This window comes from Xiphophorus maculatus, chromosome 24 (assembly GCF_002775205.1).
Source record: "Xiphophorus maculatus strain JP 163 A chromosome 24, X_maculatus-5.0-male, whole genome shotgun sequence".
Taxonomy (NCBI): Eukaryota; Metazoa; Chordata; class Actinopteri; order Cyprinodontiformes; family Poeciliidae; genus Xiphophorus; species Xiphophorus maculatus.
The window spans coordinates 14031837-14053300 of record NC_036466.1 but is presented as its reverse complement, the minus strand read 5'-3'; the positions used below and the strand labels follow the sequence as shown (position 1 = coordinate 14053300).

The window sequence follows — 21464 nt, the reverse complement described above, 5'->3', positions numbered from 1 at the left end:
TGGCAGATATCTCAGAAAATATGTAAATTACCCCTTCATCTGCTGCAGGTTCCTAGAAAATGACATTTTCATTACAGGAACCTTCAACTAGTCCTAGATCTAATTTGTCTCCATCTGGTGGTTAAAAACACAAACTATGGGAGTAGAGTACAAATCCGATAAGCTTGTTTTTTTTTTTTTTTTCCGATCTTGTCAGGTATTGTCCCTCGAAACCACGTGACCAGGTGTGAACTGATCCTCTGTCCCAGAACAAACACAATACTGGTGTGGCCAGTTTCACTGGTGAGTAGTGCGTGGAGTTATGGTTCAGAAAACAGGAAATAAAAGCAGAAAGTCATTGTTCCCTTATTGGAGGTTTATTTCAGATCATATTTATCTGAAAGTTTCTGTTACAAATTAGATGTTTATATAAGCAACATTTTATTTCTGATTTAAATGATTAGTTTTAACTAATTCAGCCAATCTTCCATCATAAACTAGATTAATTTACTAATTTATTCTCTTCCAGTTTAAAGTTGTTAAAACTTCTCACAGTTCTGATCAATGAGTTGAATGAAGCGTTAAAATGAAAACGATCTGTTATATTTCTCTGACAGCAACACAAATTAAACTAAACATTATTAACTGCTTATTGCATAACTGTGAGCAACAGGGAAACTATTTATTAGATGTTTTAGATTTAATAAAATATAACGCGACGTGGCTTTAAACCAGCAGGTATACTGACCTGCTGGTCGCCTCCTTCCTCTGAAAAACTACTTTCACTTTCATTGGAAAATGGCGCAGAAAAAAACTCCATAAAGTTCTGCTGAAAGTTGAGGTAAGATATTGTTTTTCCTCTTTGACTCGGTAGAATCTGCTGCATGAAGCTTCTTTCCAGCCGAACCAGCGGACAGAAGCAGCTAAACTTCACGGCTCTGTGCGACATTAGAGAGGAAACTGCTGTCGGGCCTAGACGATGTTCCGAGACGTTGAAATAATTATTGCGTGTTTACACTGTGTTCTACGGTATACTGCTACACCTACGCAGCTTTATTTTAATTATGAATCATCACCAGTTCAACTAAAAATGAAACATTTTCTGTTAGCTGAGGTCATGATTCAGATTTTCAAAATGTTATTACAGCGATATCTTCATGAAATATCACTTTTACAAACATTGCAAGTTCCTTACAGTTTTCCCATCTTGTCAGTATTATTTAGTGTGAGTTACATGCTGGGGGAGGTTTTTATATTTCAGAACCGCGTTCTGTAAATATAGAATGTCTCAGGAAAGAAGACCTGCGCTGGTAGTTATGGTTTGATAAAACAGCAACAATAAATGATGCATAAACATAATAATACAGTTTTAACGTCTCTGGCTGCAGAGCAGAAGATAATCGTCACCTGAAACTTTGCCGTAACTCTCCCAGTAGAGGCGCACTGTAATTATAGAAATACTCGGTATCTGAGCTCGGAGGAAAGTTTGGTTCTGATTCTAGATGTTCACAGTTTGACTCATGTGGACTCAGCAGATTGGTTAGTGGGTTCAGTGGGTTGGGGTTTGATGATTCAAACACAGATTCAAGATTTTTTTAAAGAGTTGGATATGACAAAGAAACTGCGCACCTTTTTTTTTTTACATCAAAACTTTATTGGCAACGTTTCACAGGATGAACAATAATCAAATAGTTATAATGTACATTCATGAGCAATATGATATTGTTCATCAAAGTACATCTGAATAATACATACACACACACACATATATATATATATATATATATATATATATATATATATAGTTCCAGCCTCAATCAAAACTTTGTCAACATGTAAAGCTTTACAGCGGCTAGTCGCCCCCTCACTGACTATGTGCTCCGGTCAGAGAACAGCTGCGACTTTAGGTGATGTTATGGGATTTATTGATAAGCATATGTGTGTGTGTGTGTGTGTGTGTGTGTGTGTGTGTGTGGTCTCTGCAAGATAAACATATACAGAAAGAGTAATTAGAATATTGTACATCTAAATTCCACGTATGCATATACAAATTCTAACGTATGCAGAATATTCGATTTCAGGCAGAATCAAATATACATCCAGTTACATTAACAATATATATAATTGTAATTCAGTAACACTTCAGTAACATTAATGTAACAAGGAAGAGAATTACTGCAAGTAACAAGTAATAACAGGATAATATAGGTGAGAACTAGGCACTCAGAGTGTTAATACAGAGCATATAGATGCAGTACACTTAATGACCACAGGGTGGCGCATAAAGACCACGAATGGTAGAAGCGGTTCTTCCCGCCGCAAGATCCAGAAAATGTTTATCCACTCGAACATACCGGCTCCATAAGCGCTCGATGCTACATTTGGAAGCTAGTTTACCGTCCTGAACATCTTCAGAATAGTAGAAATAACACTACAATTCAGAGTACTGCCAGGCAACTCTCAAACTGAACTATTCTTGTAACGTTAAACCAAGAAATGAGCGTTTAGCCAGGCATTTAAGAAATAGACATTTCCTCATCAAAATACGTTGGAGCTCGCGGTAACCAAGGTTACACGGTTGCCGAACTAAACAGCGTGTAAGAAACACAAGCGGATGAAATGAATTATGTACTTACATTGTCATCAACGCACACGTACACACAAAGAATTCAACATTTTAGTGAGGTGCTGGAACAGAACTGCATGTGTCTACTAGCCAAGCACACTGAAAGTCAAGAGTCATGAATACGCGCAGGCGCGTGGTACATCCCCAATAATGTCTCTGACGTCACGACGCTGGCTCCAGCAGGGAGTTTTCCACAAACTCCCTGTCATAAATAACAATTTATGATTTTTTTTCAGCTTCTAGTTTCTCTTTATTAATTTAAAATAATTTTTTTCTTTCCAGATTTTTTTTAAGTTTTAGATTTTCAGGTTTCACCAGAACTCAACGGACAAAAAGACCGAGAAGTTTCCTGAAGCTGAGTTCAGGTTACAGGAAGTGTTGATTTGAGGAAAGTCTCTCGGTGTTTTCAGAGCTGCTCAGCATCTCATTGTAGAAACACTGAGGACCTCCTAGTTTCCTCCTAGAGATATTATGTTTTTAATGTCTCTGGAGACGTTAAAATGATTATTTTTTAATATCTCTGGTCTATAAATGATTATTGTGTCTGTTTGATTGTGTTCAGGTAATTTAACTTACTCTCTGTGATGCTCAAATAGTGTGTGTCTTTGTGATTTTACTTTGAAAAACTCAGCCTTACTGTTTAATATTGTGAAATTTCACTGAACTGGACATTTGTTTTGTTTCTTTCTTAGAATCAGCTTCCTGATGTTTGAAGATTTTCTCTTCTGACTTCACAACAATAGCTGGATCTACATGGTTCTGAGATTTCTTTCAAACACAGATTTATGAGGAGGACATTTGTGTTTCCTGCTCAGTTGAAGGTAGAAGTGAGCCGATCTAAACAGCAGCATGGACCAGGGTGAAGACCGAGACGATAAAAAGGACAAAGTTCCTCCTTGTAAAACTCCTCAGGATGGAGAACATGGAGAGCAGAGAAAAGTTCAGAGGTGACATCACTGTCTCTGATTGTCCAGGAGCCTCATGTAGAAACATGCACATAAAATCTACACCACAATATTTTACACACAACTCACCTAGTACAAAAATGAAAGTGTTTCTTCTTGCAAAACAGCGACAGAGCATCAAAACTAAATACACTGAAATCTGACTCATTTCAGTGTTACTTAATCCCAGTGTTTACATGATTTAATCTGTTATGTAAATGATAAAACTGAACCACATTTAGCCTCATAACAAAATGCAACAAACTTTAGAAAATGATGGGAAAATGATGCAGTAAAATCCTTCCAGTTTTGTAACATTTAGCAGTAAATCTTGTAAACTCTCGGTATGAAAGCTGCACAACTTTACACATGAAGCCCCTGGACTCTTCTCCATGTCAGAGCTCAGCTCACATATTAACTAACTAACTTTATTCTTAGGAAACCACCAGAACCAGAACCAGAACCCAGCTGTGTGTCTTTTAAAAGTGATGCTTCAAAGGACATGGGTATTGATCTTAAGTCTTCAGAAAGGTGAGCTATACCTGTCCTCCCAATCTGTTTCATTCTGTAATCTCACTGTTCTCTGCTCTAACTATGATAAATTAAAATTATAGTTGTATGTCAGTAATGTGACATATGAAACAAACATGGAGTCAAATGATAAATATTAATTTCCATAGTCTGTAAAACAAGCAGGAAAATGTAAAATATAATATTGTGATGTCTTCGTGAAACATCTTCAGCTTTATGTAACTCCTGATAGACAAAATGTTCTGATGTCTGTATTATATCATATGTTTTAACCTGTTTTAGAGAATAATAAAGAAAAATAAAATATGTTTCTCGAATGAGAGGAAAGTTGGGTTGTAAATCCTACAAAGATGTTTGTTGGGCCTTTGTGTTTTCCTCTGGGTCCCTGGACTGTTCTGTCAGAGCTCAGCTCACACATCAACTAACTATTCATAGGAAACCATCAGAACCAGAACCAGAACCAGAACCCAGCCGTGTGTCTCTAAAGAGCAGTGCTTCAAAGGACGTGGGCATTGATCTTAAGTCTTCAGAAAGGTGAGCTATACCTGTCCTCCCAATCTGTTTCATTCAGTAATCTCACTGTTCTCTGCTTTGAATATAATATATTAAACTTATGTCAGTAATGTGACATGCAGCTCTGGAAAAAAATAACAGACCACTTAAAATGACCCGTTTCTCTGATTTTTCTTTTTATATGTATATTTTGAGTAAAATAAACATTATTTTATGTTTGTCTGTGAAATTCGAAATCAAAATTTAATATTTATTTGCAGAAAATGAGAAATGGTCAAAATAACAAAAAAGGCAGCATTTTCTGACCTGAAATAATGCAAAGAAAACAAGTTCATACTAATTTAGAATCAACGACACTAATGTTTGAACTCATTGTAGATTTCTGAACAGGAAGAGTTCAGAAATCTATACTTGCTGGAACAACCATGAGGTTTTCAATGGGGCTCAGTCCAGTGGGGTCTTCATTTGTTCCAGAGGTAAATGAAACAAGGAAGGAGTCAAATGATAAATATTAATTTCCAAAGTCAGCAAACAGCTTTTATTTCAGGATATATAAAATTTGCTATTGTGATATATTATAAAACATCTTCAGCTTCATGTAATTCCTGATACCGGATATAAAAATTGTTCTGTCCAGTTGTATGTTTTAGAATATGTTAGAAAAGATTAAAGAAAAATAAAATATGTTTCTCTAATGAAAGGTAAGTTGAGTTGTTAATGCTACAAATATTCTTGTTGAACTTTTTTGTTCCCTGTTATTTTTTTATATTTTTGCTCTTTATTTTTTGTTAAAATGTCAAATCTACTCAACGTCGCCACCTTGCTGCATTTGGGTCCTAAATCAACACAACCTCATCATGACAATCAGAGATTCGTGCTTCTCATTAGACTTCTGGTGATGTAATGTTAGCGAAGGTAAAAGAGTGAAACAAAATTTTTAAAGAGACTGTTTCATTTGATTAAATTTCTATGTAATATGCAGAAAGAATTAAGCTAAATTTTATATTGTTTATAGCATATTCAGGTTGTGCATTGTTGTTTTTTAAGTAAGTATGTAATTATTAAAATAAGTAATTGATTTTAAAATATTCAGTACAGTAACTGGATTGTCACAACTCAGCAAGTTTAAATGTGTGAAGGTGTTTCTGTTTTAAAAGGTGGCAACAATAAACAATAAACTACGACGCAAAAAACTCCATTCAGTGTTATTTAACCCCAATGATTTTATGATTCATTGCTTAAGCTTAAATGATGAAACTGAACCACATTTCGTCTCATGAAATAATGCGATCCATATTAGAAAACAATGGGAAAAGCTCAGCCAGATGCAGTAAATTTCCTCCAATTTTGTCACATTTTCATGTAAATGTGCAAACTTTCTGTATGAAAGCTGAACATGTTTATTTATGAAGACCCTGGACTGTTCTCCATGTCAGAGCTCAGCTCACACATCAACTGACTATTCATAGGAAACCACCAGAACCAGAACCAGAACCAGAACCCAGCCGTGTGTCTCTAAAGAGAAGTGCTTCAAAGGACGTGGGCATTGATTTTAAGTCATCAGCAGAAAGGTGAGCTATACCTGTCCCCACAATCTGCTTCATTCTGTAATCTCACTGTTCTCTGATCTGCTTTGAATGTAATACATTAAGATTATAGTTGAATGCCAGTGATGTGATATATGAAACATAGATGGCATCAAATAATACCTATTAATTTCATGTAAAAACCTTTTATTTCAGGGTATGTAACATTTAATATGTTAATGTTTTGTAAAACGTCTTAAACTTTATGTAATTCCTGACAATGAATAGAAGAAATTTTATGATTTAGGTATTATTTTATATGTTTTAATATATTTTATAAAAAGAATAAAGAAAAATAAAATATGTTTACTGTATTTGACCTGAAGAGTTTTGTGGTCATTTATGATGGTTTTTCCTGGTTCCTCCCAGAGCGGACCAGCAGAGCTCAGAGGTTCCCACTGGTCCATCTGCACAGCAGCAGCAAAAGCATATGGACTCCATATTTATGGTCTGTACATCAGTCCTGTTCAGTCTTTGTAGACCAACAGAGTGTTCATTTTGCTACCATGGACCGGGTTGTTGTCTCCAGTCTGATATATTCTTTATTTTTTATTCTTTTGCAGCTGCTGGAGGACAACATTGTCAACTTTGTGAAGAACGAGCTGAAAACGATGCGTAAAGTTCTGAGTGCAGATGACACAGAAAAAGTGGAGAATCAGGAGGTTGATGAGAAGGAAGATGAAGACCAGAGGAGAAACAGCAGAGAAGCTTTAGTGAAGATCACCCTGAACTTCCTGAGGAGGATGAAGCAGGAGGAGCTGGCTGACCGTCTGCAGAGCAGTAAGAGGATTTCTCCAACACATAAATCATCTGAGGAGGATGTGCTAATTAAGTCCTAATTATTATTTGAAGTAAACGGTCAGAGTCCAGAGCACACAGCTAGGTCCTCTCGAAGATCTTGACTGACCATCTTCCCTCATAGAGTTGTGATGAATTTATGGAATTGTCTTGGTTCAGTGGACGTTCTCAGAATATGAACAGGCATCAAGTTCAATTTACTCAATATAAGCAGAGAAAATGTGTTTGATTTGCTATGGTCTCCATGTGGTAGCAATGAAACTTGATGTGTTGATCTTGCTTCATACCTGTTGTTGATGTTTGAAGGCAAGGCTTCAGTCTGGGTTCTGTCCAAGTGAATCTGTTTTTCAGTGGGATTCCCATGAAGTGTTACAGCTCAGGCTGGTTGCTTTGTCAGTTTTGTCACTTTGTCCTTGGAAGTGGTGCCAGTGGAGTTGTTGTGGTTCCAACTGCTTGTTGATTTCTTTGGTGTGGCAGGTGTGGAGGTTGAATGTGGGTTCTGGCTCAGAGCTAGCCACGCTAACAGGGGTTCTCCCTGTTGGGCGACTAACAGGGAACATGGAAAGAAATTTCTTTTCCACCTTTCTAATCTGAATCCTCTTGCTGATATCACAACTTGACAAAATCACTTTCACTATTCCCAACTGAAACCATTTCTGGTAACATCGGACAGTAAATAAAACTAACTTCTTTCTGTTTTAGGTCAGTTAGGGTAAAAAACTTCTACTTCTATCTAAAAACATCTGGTTTTAGCTGTAAATAAAATGAACCAAATTAAAAATGAAGACATGATATTAATGATCTTATTTTTGTCCCTATAGAGCTTCTTCCTTCACCTTGTCAACAAAAACTTAAATCCTCCCTGAAGAAGAAGTTCCAGTTTGTGTTTGAGGGGATTATTAAAGCAGGAAACCCAGCTCTGCTGAACCAGATCTACACTGAGCTCTACATCACAGAGGGAGGAACTGGAGAGGTCAACTGGGAACACGAGGTCAGACAGATTGAAACAGCATCCAGGAAACAACACAGACCAGAAACAACAATCAGAAGAGAAGACATCTTTAAAGTCCAACCTGGAGGAGATCAACCAATCAGAACAGTGATGACCATGGGAGTGGCTGGCATTGGGAAAACACTGTTAACACAGAAGTTCACTCTGGACTGGGCTGAAGACAAAACCAACCAGAACATCCAGTTCATATTTCCATTCACCTTCAGAGAACTGAATGTGCTGAGAGAGAAAAAGTTCAGCTTGGTGGAACTGATTCATCACTTCTTTCCTGAAACCAAAGGAATCTTTAGCTTTGAACAGTTCCAGGTTCTGTTCATCTTTGATGGCCTGGATGAAAGTCGACTTGGTCTGGACTTCAACAACAATCCGATCCTGACTGATGTTACAGAGTCCAGCTCAGTGGATGTTCTGCTGACAAACCTCATCAGGGGGAAACTGCTTCCCTCTGCTCTCCTCTGGATAACCACACGACCTGCAGCAGCCAATCAGATCCCTGCTCAGTGTGTTGGCATGGTGACAGAGGTCAGAGGGTTCACTGACCCCCAGAAAGAGGAGTATTTCAGGAAGAGATTCAGAGATCAGGAACAGGCCAACAAGATCATCTCCCACATCAAGACATCACGAAGCCTCTATATCCTGTGTCACATCCCAGTTTTCTGCTGGATCACTGCTACAGTTCTGGAGGATTTATTGGAACCCAACAAAAGAGCAGTACTCCCAAAGACTCTGACTGAGATGTACATCCACTTCCTGGTGGTTCAGACCAAAGTGATGAAGGTCAAGTATGATGGAGGATCTGAAACAGATCCACACTGGAGTCCAGAGAGCAGGAAGATGATTGAGTCTCTGGGAAAACTGGCTTTTGATCAGCTGCAGAAAGGAAACCTGATCTTCTATGAATCAGACCTGACAGAGTGTGGCATCGATATCAGAGCAGCCTCAGTGTACTCAGGAGTGTTCACACAGATCTTTAGGGAGGAGAGAGGGCTGTACCAGGACAAGGTGTTCTGCTTCGTCCATCTGAGTGTTCAGGAGTTTCTGGCTGCTCTTCATGTTCATCTGACCTTCATCAACTCTGGAGTCAATCTGCTTGAAGAATGTGAGACAGAAGATAAGGAACCTGCACTGGCTAATTTACATCAGAATGCTGTGGACAAGGCATTACAGAGTCCAAATGGACATCTGGACATGGTCCTCCGCTTCCTTCTGGGTGTTTCACTGAAGACCAATCACACTCTCCTAAAAGGTCTGATTTCACCGACTGAAAGTAAAACCAGTCAGGACACAGCCCTGTACATCAAGAAGAAGATCAGTGAGAATCTCTCTGGAGAGAAAATCATCAACCTGTTTCATTGTCTTAATGAACTGGATGATCGTTCTCTAGTGGAGGAGATCCAACTTTCTCTGAGTTCAAGAAGTCACTTAAAAGAAAATCTGTCTCCTGCTCAGTGGTCAGCTCTGGGTTTCATCTTGTTGTCATCAGAGAAAGATCTGGACGTGTTTGACCTGAAGAAATACTCTGCTTCAGAGGACGCTCTTTTAAGGCTGCTGCCTGTGGTCAAAGCCTCCAAAAAAGCCATGTGAGTTCTAAAAACACTGTCTTGTCAAGAGGAAAGAAAAACAACTAAAGCTGTCTATCTTTTCAGATTGAGTGATTGTGACCTCACAGAGCGAAGCTGTGCAGCATTGGCTCCAGTTATAGGCCATCATTGGTCAAGTCTTCGAGAGTTAGATCTCAGTAACAACAAGTTACTGGATTCAGGGGTGAAGATGCTGTGGTCTGGACTGGAGAGTGAGAACCCACAGCTGGAAGCTCTCAGGTTAGTGTATCCGGTCTCTGTGTGAATACTTTTTAAAATGCTTATTTTTAAGACTGCAGCAAAAGTTTGGCCTCAGCAATTAACTGATTGGCTCCCAGGCCTGGTAGCTTTCTTAGTTCTCATTTTGCTAACGAATATGGTCATCTTTCATTGAGATTTATAAATCTTTCCAATTGTGAAATTGCATTAGCCCAAATGGTTTTCCCATGGGAACCCTACCCAGCACAGAATCCCCCAGTTCATGGGAAAACTCCCCCTCCACCCTGTTATGGTGACAACTCAGGTAGTCAAGAACATTTCAGAAAATCCTTTATTTGTATTATCGCTGGACTAGTGAGTGGACTAGTTGTATATTGTCTTATTGCTGCATCACAGTCTAAAACTGTTATTCTGGCCTACACTTTGTTTAGTCACTTGAAAAATATTGTAACTACCACCAGTCATGGATATTTAACACAACATAACAATTAATTTTATGGTTTCTAGGTCAGAAAATGTCCTTTCTGCCAAATGTTTTTATTGTTTCTGCAGACTTAGCTTCTGTAACCTGACTGAGAAAAGCTGTGAGAGTTTGGCTTCAGTCCTAAGCATCCAGTCCTCCAGCCTTAGAGAGCTTGACCTCAGCAACAATGACCTGCAGGACTCAGGAGTGAAGTTTCTGTCTGCTGGGCTGAAGAGTCCACACTGTAAACTGGAGACGCTAAGGTTAGGATACATCATCATCTCTTATATTGGGCAACTGTATACGATGATGGTTACAACATCAATTACAGAAATTATATTTTATGTTGATGTTGGAATGTTCTGACTTTTGTGATGACAGAAAACAATGGCATCTTTTTGCCAATGCTGGGAGATGCAGTGTTAGGTTTATTTTTCAAATAAACTCTGAAATGATCACAAGGACACAAAAACTTTTGCAAAAGGGGAGAAACATGTCAGACGAGCTAACTCCAACAGGCCAACTCCAATGGGGGCTTGCAGCCCTACAATGATTATTCACTTCTAACCAGAGGCGTGTCATCATAGTGATAATTCAACAGCATAGGCAAGTACAGAAAAATGCATTCCATATATGGTAACTCTGTAAGACAGCTTAGGTTTACACAAGATGTTATCTACTTTTGTAGATAGCTGTGAAAGTGTCTGGAAACATCTTTAACTAGAAATCACATCTTGCAGAAGTGCAAGAGTTACAGCAGATATATCAGTAAATAAATGGTAAAAAGTATAAATTCCCTCAATTCCCTATCATGCCGTTTGATTAGTCGGCTCATAAAAAAGAAGTCCAACAGAACTTAATTTATCTTCTAACAGTTGCATCTTTTTATACCATTTGGATGCCCAGGATGTTGTTCTGTGTCTGCAGGCTGTCAGGCTGTCTGATCACAGAGGACAGCAGCGTTTCTCTGGCTTCAGCTCTGACCTCCAACCCCTCCAGCCTGGTAGAGCTGGACTTGAGCTACAACAATCCAGGAGAAAAAGCCAAGAAGCTACTGAGAGAAAGACAGGAGGATCCACACTGTGAACTGAAGCATCTCGGGTATGGAGAGCACCAGATTGGTTTAATAGCCAAACTAAAATGTTTTGTGGATTTGGTTGAGATATGACTACAAATAAATGATTAGTTTTCATATGATTTGATTGGTATTCTAGGTTCAGTACAAATGTAGCTTTACTAACTAGTTCCTGGAAGCTGAGGCATCAGGTTGCTCCATTAAAGCTGAAGGAATGTGGAAATTATTGCAGTTTATTCTTCATAGACCAACAACACAAGTGTCTCTATAGAGTGTTTGACCTTTAGTCAGGGTGTAAATCACATTTTTAAGTTTATTAAGAAATATTGATGTTTTTGTATTGTACATGCCTCGTTACACCTACAGTAATGTTATGATATACAGCTCTAGTTCTTAAATGGAATCTTTTTAATCAAATGTAAAACATGATCCTTCTATACATTCATCAATGATATTTGTCTCAACTGTCCCTCTAATGTCTTTACCACATTAAAATAAATGTGCTGGGAGACGACTGACGAGTTCATGCATCTATTTTAAACCACCTTTAAATTAGGGAACATATTTTAAAGTTGTAAATTGAGTTATTAACCTAAACTGGACTAAACAACACAGTGACAGATGTTCAGCATTACAAAACTGTCTGTCTGGAAATATTTTCAGAAGTAAATCTAATCAAACCTCTCAATAGAGTATTAAAGTACCTCCAACGTCTCAATAACACACAGCTTTACATTAAACAGACCATCATCATCATTTATGATGAAGCTTTCTGAACATTTGCTCTTTTATCAAAGGCGTAGACAAAGATGCTGACTGGTTCGTCTTTGGTTGAGCAACATTTACAATTCTGCTTCTAGCTGACAGTTGAGATGAAGCATAAGAAAACTAAATACCAGATACCTGTTTGGAAAAGATATTTTTTAAACATTTCCTTTGGTTTCTCTAAACTTATGACATCACACTCCCTACTATATCAACTGTAATTCCCTTTTCTTTGATACACATCATTGAAAATGATATGCTTATATATGTAATGATATGCATCATTCAGGTTTAATCAGTTCTCGTCTCCAGATCAAAGGTTCAAAGATCCTACTTGAACAATTTGAAATTTAAACTCAAGAAACAATCTTTGGGTTATTAAATCTTCTTCTGATGTTACTAAACTTACCAAGTTTAGTAAAGCTTAGATTTTCCTGCAGTTCTTTCAACAGCCACAACTTCTCTCCATAATCTAAACCTTTTACATAAAATGACTTTGACTCTTTCTGAACATAAGTCATTTATCAGGTTGCAGATCTATATTTGCAAACATTGATGATCTGATTCCCTTTTCTTCTTTCAGGCTGGAGCCTTCAGGAGACGAATGGATGACTCCAGGTCTGAAGAAGTGTAAGAGTTTTTCATTTGGTTCATGGCAGCAAAGCAGCTCACATTCAACCATCTTCAAACTGTCACATCAGTCATTCAGGGCTCATCATTGACCAGTCAATAAATAATCAATAACTGCAGCTGGATTATGTTTGTTCTCTCCATCAGATTCCTGTCAACTCACCATCGACACAAACACAGTGAGCAGAAAACTGAAACTGTCTGAAGATAACAGGAAGGTGAAACGTGTGGAGGAACATCAGTCATATCCTGAACAGTCAGAAAGATTTGATGGTCCTCACCTGCTGTGTACAACTGGTCTGACTGGTCGCTGTTACTGGGAGGTGGAGTGGGAAAGAAATGTTCGAATAGCCATGAGTTACAGAGGAATCAGAAAGAGTGGAGGTGGTGATGATTGTATGTTTGGATTTAATAATCAGTCCTGGAGTTTGAGCTGCTCTGATTGTGATGGTTACTCTGCTTGGCATAATAAGATAGGGACTCCTTCCTCTTTTCCCTCCTCCTCATCCTCCTCCTCATCCTCCTCTAACAGAGTAGCAGTTTATCTGGACCATCCTGCTGGCACTCTGTCTTTCTATAAAGTGTCCTCTGGCTCCCTGATCCACCTCCACACTTTCCATCACACATTCACTGATGATCTCTATGCAGGATTTACATGCTGGACTGATTCCTCAGTAAGTCTGTGAAACATATCATTTTCTTTCTGCTTTCTGCTCTGAATGCCTGAAAAACTCTAGAAACTGTTACAGACTTTTATATTTTATAGCAATGATCCTTTATATAGCATCACTGTTTTCATGTAAAACCAAAATGAAGAAACTCAAAGTACATTTCATTGTAATGTCATTTCATTTCTGTTACTCCGTTTCCCAAAGAGCCACTAGGAAAACATGGCGGATGCTTTCAGACAGCTTGATGCTCATTAGCTGATGCTCTTCTTTGTGGACATAAGTATATATTTTATATAGTAACAGTCCAGGTGTTGGTTTATCTTGGATGTGATGTGATTTTTATATCACAAACATCTATTTTATGAAGGAACCTTACTATTAAACTGTGCAGCTACAGACACTGATGTTGATAATTGAATTGATCAATTATTATCAATTATTCTTATCCTCATATTGTAGCTTACTGTGATGTGTGGTATTTTTATTGTTTATTGTTTTGTGCATTTGTTTGTTATGAAAAGCTTTGATCAGAAATGACTCCTGGATAAGTTCTCTCTAAATATTGTTTTAAAGTGCAGAAAGGAAATCAAACCGTTTGCAGGATTGGCCATCTTTGGAGTATTGTTTGAGGAGCACATGCTATCTACTGATCAAATGAATGCGTTCGCCTTTGCTTCCTTGGTAGCCCGTAGACTTATAGTCTTACTCTGGAATCCTCTGAACCACCTAAAGTCTCGGTTTGGCTCACTGATTTAATGTCTCTCTTGAAATTAGAAAAAATTAAATACTTTATTAGAGGCTCAACAAGACAATTTCACAGGGTGTGGGACCCTATGATGGAGTACTTTAAAAATCTTAAAAATATAGAATCACCTCCATAAGCCTATAGAGCCCTAAGATGTGTATGTATATGTGTGTATGTATGTATATATATGTATATATAATTGATGATGACAAATTGTTGTATTGTTGACATGTAATGCTCCCCGTCAATTTTTTTTTTTTCTCTCCTTCTGTTGAATGTGGGTGGGTGGGGTCTGGTTGTTAAAAGATAAAGCAAATTTAATTCATGTTACCGTATTTTTATGTACCTTACATTGTACTTTTTTTCAATAAAAATATAAATAAAAAATAAAAAAAAGTGCAGAAAGTGTTTTAGATAAAGATTTCCTGTCATAATAAGTAATATAATGTGACAAAATACAGAAAAATTCAAGGGGTATGAATACTTCTGCAAGCCACTGTAGGTCTAGACACTGATATTTATTTTCCATTTATTCTGTCAGATAATATTGCAGCTGTTGTTTGTTGTGTATTTTTCCTTTTATTTCTCTAGTGATGCGTTTGCTTTCCAGAAGCTTTTTATTAGAAATGACTCCTAAAGATCTCATGATGTGACCTTTTCTAACAGTTTCCCTCTTTGCTTCCCTCCAAATATTTGATTCAGTGCAGAAAAACTTGTACATTAATATTTTTCTATCATTACAAGAAAACTATAAGAACAGTGAGAAAATAGCTTAAACTAGAGCTGATTCCAGATTCTCTGTATTTGCTGTAGTCAGTAACATTTATTGCTGATAAGTTATCCACATTATATTTATTGAAGTTTATCATCTGCTGTACTGTTTCTGACCTAAACATGAAGTTATCTGTTGACTTTATTATTTTTATATCAATGTATACAATTAATCTGGATTTTCCACTGTAAGACCATACCCTACTTTACCTTACTCTAACCATGACCTATCTGAATATATTATTTCTATCACTTTGTTTTTCTTGCTTATGTAAAAAATATGTAGTAATTGATCTTTTCTCTGTAAAATTAGAATGTAAATCTAAAGCTAAACTCTTTATTCTTGACATATTTTCATATGAATTAGATGAATTTAACAAAATTATTGCAGCGATTTCCTCCATAATCTGTGAATAATAGCATTTATTTCCAAAACTCAAAAATTCAACATGTTGTCATGGTGATTTCTGCTCCGGATCCACTGGATCTGGACTCCAGTGGATGTCCAGCTACTTTGAACTCATTTTGCTTCAAAGGAGAGAATAAAATATACCTTTTATTATTTTAACTAATGGAGAACTATTGGTAGAAATATCCATAATTGAAGATGTTTTAAATCACCACTGCATCTTGTAAGAATTGGAACTTATTTACATGTAAACTGTTACATACAGAACAGTTATGATCTGTTCTTAGACTGAAAATGAAGGCTTGTTCGTTGTACTATCTGTGTTTCTTCTAATAAAAGTGATCTTGTGTTTCTGCAGCAGAGATAATGTGTGTTCACTTCTTCCTCATCACATCAGATCAGTTCTGATCCTAAAACTAAACTCCTGCTGCATCCTGAGGCTCCCAGTTAAAGGTAAACAACTTTCCAACTGGATAATTAACTGGACTCTTTGTTTTTGTCTCCATCTGGTGGTTTAAATGTGAACTGCAAGATTACCTGAATCCTCTTCCCAGAAATCATGTGACTGAAAAGAAAGGAGGCGTTTGTTCTCACTTCCTGCTGGATTCATATGGATCTGTTCATGAATTTCCTCTGCTGGTTTATCCTGGATTTTAGTTTGAAGATGAAATGTTTTCCTCCTCCTCCTCCTCCTCCTCCTCCTCCTCCTCCTCTTCCTCTTCCTCTTCCTCCTCCTCCTCCTCCTCCTCCTCCTCCTCCTCCTCCTCCTCCTCCTCCTCCTCCTCCTCCTCCTCCTCCTCCTCCTCCTCCTCCTCCTCCTCCTCTGCTGTGGTTGTTGTCATGCTTCACTTCAATTTCTTTACAGGTTGTTCCACTTTACAGCACAATTCATCCTGAGGATAAGCTACAGCATTCCCTATATAATATGATAAACATATTGAGCATCAGATACTTTATATGAAAATCAGTTTAATAACCGTAACTTCCTTCTACAGTCTTAACTTCTTGAGGTCCACAAGGCCAGAATTAGTTCAGATTACCTGCTGTTTGTTTAAACTGTGTGTAAAATGTTTAGATAAGTTAAATCTTCCCCACTGAAATAAAAATGTCTTTTGTAAAAACTTGCAGTATTTATTTCTTCAGATGTTTGGAAACTGAGAACTAAAAATAGTTTTCATGCAAAATGTATTATTTACAATCTAACTATGTGAAGCGGGTATCAGACATGAACTCGACATAAATGATTGATTAAATGCTGACCAATCCGTTCCTAAAGTTAAAGTAATAAACTTTATTATCAACAGAAGCCACGCCCACTTCCTCCTGTCTGTGTTTCTGTTTTTACTTTCACTTTCAGCCAGAATGTGACGCAGATGAAAAGCCTCCATTTTAAGGTAATGTAGCATATTTTTATTGACTGGTTAATAAAAATGTATACAGTTTCTGCATAAGTGCGCAGCTCCGTTGTTCCCATTAATAGACTTTAATCGGTACTTTGGACTCTGCGCAACGGAGCGGTTCCTGGCGCGCTACATACGGGCTCGGTTCGGCCCAACATCTGCTGCAGATCAGCTGTGAGTCAGGTCCGCTTTGTTCCGAGTCAGAATGAGCTAAAATAGATGTTTCTGATTCACTGACACTTGAGGGAAACCAAGTGGAAGAAAGACGCGGCGCGTCTCAGTTAAACTGTTTTAATCCGCGAATAAAGAACTGGACTGGAGCCACGGGAAGGTGGATCAGAACAGAACCGGGCCGTTGATGACGTGTCATAATTGATAAGAATGCTATAGAAAATAATATTGTGAAAAAGACGGACATTTCTATCGGCTCTGGTTCTGTAGTTTAAGGTTAAAGTTTAGTTTAGGATTATTGGTAGAATCCGACCAGAACCGGTTCTGAGCCGTTGACTGGACTCTGAACTGCAGGAGGAGCTTAGAGGAGGATGGTGCCAAAAGTTTCTCTGAATATTTGCATCATTTTATTTCAGTTATCAACCAGTTAATCTTCTTCTGCAGGTTTGGACTTTCTGCTGTTTACACTCAGAACATCTGAACCCAGTTGGTCTGCAGGTGAAGCAGTGAGACGCAGTGAACATGGATCAGTGTGAGGACGGAGTCACTGAAGCGGCTCTGCAGGAGGGAAGCCAGAGGTCAGAGCAACGTTTCTGTCTCCTCAGTAATAAATCACAATAATGAGGAAGAATCATTTCTGTTGCAGCAAATAAAAAAACATAACTTAATGCGACTTTGTTTGCTTTATTGTTAATTAAAACTATTTTTTCATTATATCACTTTGTGGAAATAACATTTCATTTTAGATCATTATTTGTTTAGAGATTTTACTCATTAACAGAATTGAACTTTTACATCAACAACCAATGTTTCTACAGCAATGAATCTGAACCAGAACCAGAACCAGAATCTGGACCAGAACCTGAAACAGAACCTGGACCAGAACCAGAACCTGGACCAGAACCCAGCTGTATTTCCTTACAGAGTGGCAAGTCAACTGGACGATTAATTGATTTTAAATCAGATGAACCTCCAGCTACAAAGAGGTGAACTGGACCTAAGTGCTGTAAATGTAACAGTTTAACATGCTTTATTTTAATGTCAGCTCTTCATTATGCCTTTCTATGAATAAAGTGATTATTGATCAGTGTGTCCCACTGATATAAATATTAATTTTATCCAGTATTGTTGTGGATTTACATGCGTTTGCAGCTTTTCTCCGTGTCCAAGATCACATCACTGACACTGATTTATTCACAGGAGGAAACCTGGATCAGAACCAGAACCCAGCATCGTGTCGTTCAAGTCAAGTGGACGTTTAATCGATTTGAAGTCAAATCAACCTTCTACAAAGAGGTAAATGTTTGTGATGGTACAATCGTGTTAAATACTGAGGTTAAGTGACCAAACCATTTATGAACGATTGTATCTGTGCACACAGCCAGAGGAAACATACAAACTATCAACTGCTCTCTGAATATCTCACTTATAATAGCAGAAAACTAGTTTTGGTATTAGTTACTTATTTATTTTTTATAAAAGAGAGAAACTTGTAACCAGTGCTGTAAAAATCAGCAAATCTAAAAAGCTATTTGTATTCCTCTAATGATTAGAGTTCAGTGTTGGAATCATCTTTTGTCATGATTTGTGGTTTGAAATGGTGAGGATGGAAGTTCAGGACCCAGATTATGGAGAAAATGAAGGATTTAATCAAAGTTCTCACAGGCAAACAGAAACCCAGGCAGCACTGGTGAATTCAGAGGCAAGAAACTCTGCACAGGCTAAAACAATGACAACAGACGAGGAACCGACAAGGAAACACAGACACAGGTGGGATTAAATACACAAGGAAGGTAATCAGGGGAAACGAGGGGCAGCTGGGCAGGCAGGACAACACAGAGACTCAACTGAACACAGAAACTTAAATTAATACACAGAAAATCGAAATTGTTACATCTTTAGTCACAATAATTGTAACGTGTTTGGATTGTAATGATTAATGATTATCAGGCTGCGTGACTTTATTTTTTTTTATTACTCTTTTCTGTGTAGTTCATGGTTTCTGGAGCCTCATTGTGAAATGTGTGTGGAAAGAGGAGTTCCTCCTACAGAGAGCAATGTTCATGAACTGATAACGGTTCTTCCTGTTCCAGTCTCATAACTGCTGTCAGCATAAATAATATTTATGATTTATAGCTTTATCTGACTTTTATTGTGTAACTGTACATCAGAAAAGACATTTTGTTCTTCAACACTAACTAGCGCCAGTAGTAAATACAGAAACACAAACTGGTTGAAATAATGTGATAAATAAAAAAATCAATTTAATTGGTAACAGCTGTACATGTGATCTAACGTCAGATGTTCATTTCATTAGGGATCTCTTCCTGATTGATTTTTATTCCCTATGTACATGTTTCTCTAACATTATTATATCTATATTTGCTGATGATGCACAGCTGTATTTTCTTTGTCACCAGATAAAATGGGCTTCAGTTTATTACACATAAAACAAGGAATTATTGGAAAAAAGGCAAAAATATTGAATCAGGAATGAAGTTAAGTAAACAAGAATAAAGGATACAGTATACAAAAAATCCTTCAGATAAAAATCTCTACTGTTCACATAATCTATAACTCAACCAGCCTTAAGATAAGATAAGATAAAATAATTGTCAAATTGTACAGTTGTCACATGGTGGCCAGAGTTCCCAGTCAGAAGACATCTGCTCCATGGGTTTTTCAGTAGGTAAGATTATTTAGACGATCATTTTTAATTTGTGTTCATCAGTTCTGAATTAAACACAATGAAAACCTGAGATGCCCAGAAAATGTTGGCTTCTTTTAAATTTAGGACTGAAAATGTCCCTGATTAATTTTTCCTAATAGGTAACAATGTTTAATCTGAGTCTTAGTATCTGTTGCCCATTAATTCATGTTTTACTGTTTCTGTTAATGTCATATTAATGCTTTGCTGTTAAGTTTTTAATATATTGTCCTTTAATTTTATGTAAAAAATGTCATTACCTTGTGTAAAACTGCTGCAATGTTTCTTTCCCAAAGGAGCTGAACTACAGAACCGATTTACCTGGGACTGATTCATAAACATGGATCATAACTGTGTCACTTAGTATTGTAGAGAAAATGGGAGCTAATTATTCCTGGTTCCTCCACAGCATGGACCAGGGGAGCCTAACCCGAACCCGAACCCGAACCCGAACCCTTCCCAGTGGTCTGTCTTCACAGCAACATCAGACACGGGACTCCGTGTTGACGGTATGTATGTTGGTTCTGTTCAGTCACCTCCATGTTGGTCTTTGTAGACCACAGGACCTTCAGTCTGTCCAACATGGACCTGATGTTTGAGTCCATGATTTCACTCTGATTTCTGCTTTATCTCATATTCTGTTCCAGGAGCTGACAGAAAACATTTCTACTTTTGCAACTAATGAGTTGAAGTGGATAAAGAATGTGTTGAGTCCAGATTACAAAGAAAGTTTAGAAAGTCAGAGCGAAGGTGAAGCTGAGAAACAAAGGAGCAGCAGAGAGGCGTTTTTAAAGATCATAGTAAACACTCTGAGGAACATGGACCAGGAGGGACTGGCTGACCTTTTACAAAGCAGTAAGACTTTCACAAACATTTAAAATGTCCTACAGCAAATACACAGGAAAGAATATTTTCAGATTCCCATCTTTGAATTCTGCATAGAGGTTTAGGGCCATGAAACAGTTTATTCTGAAAGGAGCTGAAATAGGCAGAACTGAGGAGGTGAAATACCATTAATAAATACATTCATCAATATTAAACATTTCACTACACTTAATCAGATCAAAAAAAATCTAATCTAACAATTAAGACACATACTGTATTTCATAACAATAAGGTGGTAATTCTATGGAGGAGCCAATATGTCAATAATTTACTTAAATAGTTTGTAACTAGTGTCAAGAGAAGTGGAGTTTTGATGACTACACTGAGCCCTCTGTGACAACTGAGGATGAAGAATCTGCATCTTCACATCCCAGACGAACCTCTTCTCTTTCCAGGGGATGAGGACGGCGAACTGCAGGAGGGTGATGGACTCCCAGCATGTGAAAGGTCTGACCTCGTGGAGGGGGTGTCAAGAAAATCCGAGCTCATCCCACTTCCCCATGCTGGAGATTTTAGTTTAACAGTAATAATAAATAAAGTTATCTTTAAAATGAATCACTCAAGTGATATCTAGGCCCAACAGTAGACTTAAGTGTCAATAAAGTTAGTTTAACAGTAATAATAAATAAAGTTATCTTTAAAATGAATCACTCAAGTGACATCTAGGCCCAACAGTAGACTTAAGTGTCAATAAAATAAATCTGGTTGTGTGTCTTGTTTTTGTCTCATGCAAACTTTGCTTTAATTCTACTTTTTTCTATCTAATCATAAGAAATCATAGTCAGTCAGAGAGAGTCATTAAACAGGAAAAGCAGGTTTCCTGGAAAAAGAGGAAGTTTCCAGCCTGCAGATTTATAAAAAATAGCTGAGACTATTCCTTATTTCAAAGCATGAAAGTTTTAAAGAATGAAATCTAAACATTATTAGTAATTTCATAAAATTCAAAGTAAAATACTTATATTAATATTGGTTTACTTGTAATAA

At 37.4% G+C, this 21464-nt stretch overlaps 2 protein-coding genes across 2 annotated transcripts; both read left to right on the top strand.

Moving 5' to 3' along the window:
- Positions 1-740: 740 nt before the first annotated feature.
- LOC111607623 (NACHT, LRR and PYD domains-containing protein 3-like) lies at positions 741-15666 on the top strand. The gene is made up of 13 exons (XM_023329673.1): positions 741-820; positions 3298-3552; positions 3988-4080; positions 4516-4614; positions 6063-6164; positions 6549-6627; positions 6743-6959; positions 7799-9569; positions 9636-9809; positions 10341-10514; positions 11179-11352; positions 12675-12721; positions 12869-15666. The coding sequence occupies exons 2-13, from the start codon at positions 3455-3457 to the stop codon at positions 13405-13407; spliced, it is 3567 nt and encodes a 1188-aa protein (XP_023185441.1). The 5' UTR covers positions 741-820; positions 3298-3454; the 3' UTR covers positions 13408-15666.
- A 957-nt stretch (positions 15667-16623) lies between these two features.
- Positions 16624-20913, top strand: LOC111607637 (zinc finger protein jing homolog; the record flags this gene model as incomplete). Its single annotated transcript, XM_023329789.1, has 7 exons — positions 16624-16711; positions 17333-17466; positions 17707-17874; positions 18089-18184; positions 20005-20104; positions 20243-20450; positions 20876-20913. Coding segments are annotated over exons 2-7 (666 nt in total), but the record flags the coding sequence as incomplete, so codon positions are not given.
- Positions 20914-21464: the final 551 nt, after the last annotated feature.